The sequence below is a fragment of the Paralichthys olivaceus genome, chromosome 12 (genome assembly GCF_024713975.1).
Source record: "Paralichthys olivaceus isolate ysfri-2021 chromosome 12, ASM2471397v2, whole genome shotgun sequence".
Lineage (NCBI taxonomy): Eukaryota > Metazoa > Chordata > Actinopteri > Pleuronectiformes > Paralichthyidae > Paralichthys > Paralichthys olivaceus.
In genome coordinates, this window is record NC_091104.1 from 20,158,428 (window position 1) to 20,164,427 (window position 6,000).

Consider the following 6,000-nt stretch of genomic DNA (forward strand, 5'->3'; position numbering starts at 1 on the left):
TGTTCTGACTGACACATGTTTTCAATGGACATTGATGCCATTACAAGCCCCAGGGTTCCAGTGATAAAAGATACAATGAGACCTACATGATCGGATTGTTTTTCATTGTCACTCTACCTGAAGTATCGATTTCTGACCACCACTGTAATGTTTTCTTCACATTAAACATCAAACAGCCAAAAAATGAGTCAACCTCAAAAAGCCCCAAGGAGGTGGGGAGCGGGAGATTTTGCTGTAATCTGTCGGGCAAAGCTAAAGTGCAACTGAAACCCTCAAAGTAATTTGATTATTGCTTCCATCAGCTGCTGTGCTCAGACAATAAAAAGAGCTTTAGTGAGAAGAACGTACTTTGCCAGAGGTGTTTCGAATAAATTCGTTTTTTTGACATGTGTGCCCAATAAGGAAATCTCACATCTGATGGCAAGTGAAAATCAGTAGGCCTGTGAGTATTTCATTGGAAAAATAACTACTAGTAGGTTGGTTTGTCACTTTTTGTGACTGACACCCCAGAACAGCAGCTTTGAACACTGGCTCAGCATGGTTCATCTTCTGTTAAATACAGTTTACAGAACACATTATTTGTCAACAAGAAGTGCTTACTTGAAATGGTCCTTATCGTAGACCGTATACAAAGATGGATGACATGACTGTTGGCCAAAAGTGACGCCAAAGCTTCATGATTGCCACTTAGTGGCTGACTGCAGTAGGTGGATGGGACATGGACCAAACTTGAAAGTGAAAGTACACTTAAAATAACTTTTCTCCAAGTTGGTTTATATAATTTTTGGTAGTTAGGTACTTACTAATCACACAGATATACGTTCAAGCAATTTCTGGTAAAAATTGGTTATTTGATTTATAAAAACAGCGGAGACGGACTTCCCACTCATCGAGAGTGAGGTGGCACATGGTTATTCAGTCATCCCCTGATCTCTACTGTGCAGATGCAAATGTGCAAGATGGCAGCGTTCGTGTCCAAGATATTTTAGCTTCATTTCTGGACAGTGGGAGGAAGTGGAGTCATGTCGTCTATATTCTTATTTAAAATATATTTTTGATGATTTGTATTATTTGTTTGTGATCTAATCTCCCTCGGGTAAGATGGTAAATGTGGTAATGATGGTAAAATTAAACTCTTGCTTCCTTGAAAGATTACTCTTTCACAGCAGACATTTTGACATTTGACATCCTGATAACTGATATGATGGCTCTGTTCCAGTCATTTCATTATTTTACACACGTGTCTACTCTGACATGTCAACGTGTCTGCCATGGAAAGGCGTTAAAGGAAGGGAGACGTGATTATTGTCACCATTTCCACCTCTGCTTTCCCTCATATGATAACTTCAGCTGTCTTGTATTGAAAAGTGGGTGTTGAATGTGATGGTAACTTCAGCAGCATGTGCTGACAAGTGGGTTTTAAAGAGCAGTTGCTTCGTGATACAATTAACGACCGCAAACTGTGCTAATTGACGTGATGGGACCGTGAACCACAGTGTCGTGTATACAACAAAGACTCGTTCGTATGACGCTAACATTTGCTACACACTCCACCTGGACTAGCATTGATTTCAATAATAGTGTTCAAATGTTGCATTCCATCTGCAAACTCACCGCTGTAGCTCTCTTTGTGGGTTTAATGCGACCGAATATCTGTATCGTCTGTTTCACCATTTTCCGCTCAAAATAGGAAACTTTATTCAGTTTGGATCCTTGCTGAAATACCGAGTTAGCCCCTAAGCTAACGTTAGCATTGATGTCGGTGCTGAGCTCCGTGTAGTTTGTCGTAGCCGGTTGCTAGGCGACGGCTCCTGTCGAAGATCGTCAATGGCTGTGAAGATGATTTCTCGGTTTCAAATAACCTCTTCCTCTTTTCCTCTCTCCTTGTGTGTGTGTGAGTGAGTGTATAAGTGTGTGTGTGTGTGTGTGTGCGTGTGTGTGTTTGTGTGTGTTTGTGTGTGTGTGTGTGAGTGAGTGTATAAGTGTGTGTGTGTGTATGTTTGTGTGTGTGTGTGTGTATGTTTGTGTGTGGGTGTGTATATGTGTGTGTGTGTGTGTGTGTGTATATGTTTGTTTGTGTGTGTGTGTGTGATTGTGTGTATGTGTGTGTGAAGCAGGGATTATAATAGCATTAAACACACATTGTCAGACACAAGAATAAAAAAGGGATTTTCTCCTGATGTTTTCATTCTTGTCGTCTCAGCTGGTGTTTTTTATATTAAAGACAAAAGCTCACAGTCGGTTCAGTGACTCACATGTTGACAGAGGAGTATTTTCAGTGGCGTAGACACTCCCTGCACATTGGACCACTGGCACTTACTCACAATGCAAATAGGTGCAACCAACAGCCAGATCAGGCAATATTTAAAAAATAAAATGACATGTCCAAATCATAACTGCTGTTGCTATAGATCTTCTTCTTCTTTATCGGCAGGTGGAAACCAACGTCAAGATGCACTGCTGACCATTCCATAGATCTTGATTAAAATGTTGAATGAGAAACAAAATATGACCGAAAGTAGCAAAGAGTATAACCAAGAGTTTATTCGATGCCTTTGACTCAAAGCCAAAATTCTGTGTTTTAGAAATGACGGATTAGAGAAACCAGAGTGTGTTAAAATGAGAAATGATAGAGTCCAAACCAGACCTGCATTTTTCCTCTATGTGTGTATGCTTTGCGTGTGATGTGGGGTAAAGACGGGGTAAATATATACTCAGTGGAAGAATCCTCAGGGCACATGCCACTTTGCATTCAACCACAAGCTCTCACACATGCACACAGTGCATAAATGCATCATATTGCACCTGTTGCTCATGCAGTTTTTAGGCAAACTTTTTGTTGTTGTTGGGGTTGCAGTTTGACGTATACAACTTTACATCAGCTGCACTGTGCAGTATAGAACTCACATCACATCACGGCCATCTCTGCATCTCATAGAAACCCATGGGGAACACAAATTCACATATCAGCTGATTTATGCAGAACCATATGTGTTGTGTTTTAGAGGGCGAGGTGGGGGCTGGTGGCTTTGACCCCCATCTCCAATTTCAGCATATGAGCGTCACGCTGTTTCTGGTATTTTACCTGACCCCCCCCCCCCACCACCACACACACACACACACACACACACACACACTTCAAATATAGCCTATACCAGGAGACCTACATCCCCAAAGCAGCTCAGACAGAGAAACAACAAGGCCAACTGGTTTCATGGTGGCCTTCAGGAGAATGTATCATGTTTGTTCCAGTGAATTCCTTGATGCCACGGAAAATACTGGTTACTTGTTTCGAGTTGCACGTACGTGTGTGGTGTACATGATTATGCATGCGGCCTCAAGAGGGTGGTTAGGTTTAAATTGAAGACTGAGTGGCATTATACAGTACAGTGGATGTTCTGAATGGAAAAAAAAACTCAAGAAACAAGCACTGAGGTTCTCAACATCAAAATATAAATTGAAATCTAGCCAAGGAAAAAAGCCATGATCTTGATTTAACAATTTTTTTTTAACCCCATCTACAAAAAATCTGAATACTCCCCCTGATACCCACTCGTCCTTGTTTACACAGCAAACATTTTCCCAACTTGTAAAATTCCATGCATAATAATATTAGGAGAGCCTAAACAGTTTGACCACTCACACAGACACAAGCATTCATGAAGGGATCGTGTGAGGGTTTGGAAAGCATGTGTTTCAAATGGGCTCCAAATGGTGTAACATGCAACCGTGCCTTCCGTCAAGTTAGACTATGTGTGTGTGTTTGGGATATTTATGTAATGTGCAGGGGCTCTGTGAGAAGGAAACGCATCCTTTCAGATGTCTGCCGCTGACAAGTTGGCGTTGGCGCTGTGCACCGAGCCACCAATCATTGGGTTCAAGCCGCCGTCAGGCAGGTACACTCCCAGCCACGCATGGCTGAGCGTAAGCTGCAGAACCCCGCAGGATCTAGACAACTTCAAAGAGGCAGCTTTTTTCTTTTTTTACATGGCTTTCAGGTGGTGCAACCTGCTCTCCAGCAGCCATATTGGAGGGCCACAGCTCCTGGGCAACAACTGACAAAAAGTATAAGCTGTCTTAACAGAATTCAGCCCGGCTTTGTTGCACAAAAAGAAAAGTAGTTTCGAGCACCAGTTGTTATGTTTTGCATGTTAAGACAAATACACTGTGGGTCATTTTATGAAATGACTCCAGACAATAAAAGAAGAGCAGTAAAAGCTGTTTAGTCATGTTACCTATTAAGACGTATCAAGCTGCAACTGGTAGCAATTTGAAGCCAAGAGCAAAGGTTGGAAAGAAAACAGCATCTATCTGTGCCACATATTTAGAATGTGGAAATGTTTTTTTAGTTTTAGTCATACATACATTTGCCACTCATGACCTGACATTTGTCCAATATCTCCACGTCTTTTCTGTTTATGATATTTTGAACAGTTATGGGTCTATTTCTAAATGCCAGAAAGTCCATAGCAACTAGAAATGCTGTCGTTATCCAGTATACTGACCAGAGGGTTTATATAGTTTTGTGGTTTGTATGATTGTCTATATCTGACAGTTTAAACACACATACTCTGTTAAGGACTCAGGAGCTGATAACAGTATGACTAATGGAATATTTCACATATGAGTAACAGAAACGATATCACATCTATATTGTTCTCTCTAAGGCAGGGACACTATCTGATTGTGATCTTTCTTTCATTTCATTTCCTTATTTTTTTTCACAGTGTATGACAAATAACAATCATTGAAACTCAAATCCTGTTTGCTGCTTCTGTTTCCCCCTCTCAAACTTTACAATGGAAATGCGGAGGAAACTTTTTCCCTTGAAGGCCATAACAATCAATAATCTGTGAGAAGGAAACATGCTTTCAAACGACTGCTGTTTGCGGCAATCTTTCACAAATATGTAGAATATATCACATGACATCAAATTTTGGTCTTTGCACATAAATGTCACCTTTTCAAAAAGTGTCCATTCGGGAAGCAGCCACATCTTCTTTCAAACAAAACATTTATACAGTGCATGTAAAACTGTTTCCTTGACAGAAAAGTGCATTCAGTAAACACAAACTAAGGGCTGGACTGGGCTTGTTTGGGAGCTGTGAAGTCTTTTTCTTTTTTTGAATGCACTGTTTTGGTCCGTGTGTTGTCTTTAGTTTTAACTGACATAGCTGTGGTTTCAACCCGAAGGAAGCAACCAACTGTACTGCAGAAGTCTGACACATGGAAATGGACTTAAGATCTGCATGCAAGACATTTAAACTCTCAACATTAAAGTCACAAACACTCGTTTTTTTTCCTTCTCTCTCTTTTTTCAATGGTTTGCATGCATGCGATCAGATTCCTCCTTTTTGCAAAGGGATGCGTTTAAAAGTAGTTCCTTGGGCTCCTCTCAATGATTTTCCCATAATTCTGTCACCACTGTCTTCCTTCATCTTTGATGGGTTCCCAAGATCAGGTATCAGGTATAAATGAAAAAAAGTGTCACAGTGGAATTGTCATTTGTCAGGGTTGATGATTACATTTGCTGACATGTGCATGCATGTGCACACTCAAACATACACATGCTTCATCAACCCTGAAAGCAGTGAGGTACAGTTAAGTCCTGCTGTTTTGATACAGATCATCTTGCCGCAACCAAGCACATTCAAAACTTGTAGAGTCAAAAAGGCAAATACAAAAAGTGTTCCAGCGGCAAAGAAAAGAAACCTGTTTTTTCAGTTGTCTTTGCCAGCATTTGACACCTTTGTCTCTAAGCGCCAGCCTGGCGGTTAATCAAAAAGGTGTGTTTGTGTCAGAGGAGTTCAGCCCGGCCGTGAGTGTGTGCAGCGCTCTCCGTTGCAGACCTTTTTGGCTTGTGGTTGTAATTTTGTTTGAATGGTTGCAAGATGGACCAGTACCCACTTCAATGCATGTCTTATTAGGACAGGATCAAACGTGGTGCATTGTGCCAAAGTGCGTCATGCAGTGAAGTCGCAAATAGAAAAGTAGACAGAG

At 41.0% G+C, this 6,000-nt stretch overlaps 1 protein-coding gene across 2 annotated transcripts in view; it reads right to left on the bottom strand.

Moving 5' to 3' along the window:
• The window catches only part of kif6 (kinesin family member 6), a 54,147-nt gene extending 52,309 nt beyond the window's left edge, over window positions 1–1,838 (bottom strand). The window contains exon 1 of one of the 2 annotated variants that reach the window (XM_069536057.1): window positions 1,615–1,838. In XM_069536057.1, the coding sequence (XP_069392158.1) occupies window positions 1,615–1,674 (60 nt within the window). In that variant the 5' untranslated portion in view covers window positions 1,675–1,838. The remainder of the gene's footprint in view (window positions 1–1,614) is intronic. The other variant, XM_069536056.1, reaches the window with a different exon arrangement.
• Between the last annotated feature and the right edge of the window lie 4,162 nt (window positions 1,839–6,000).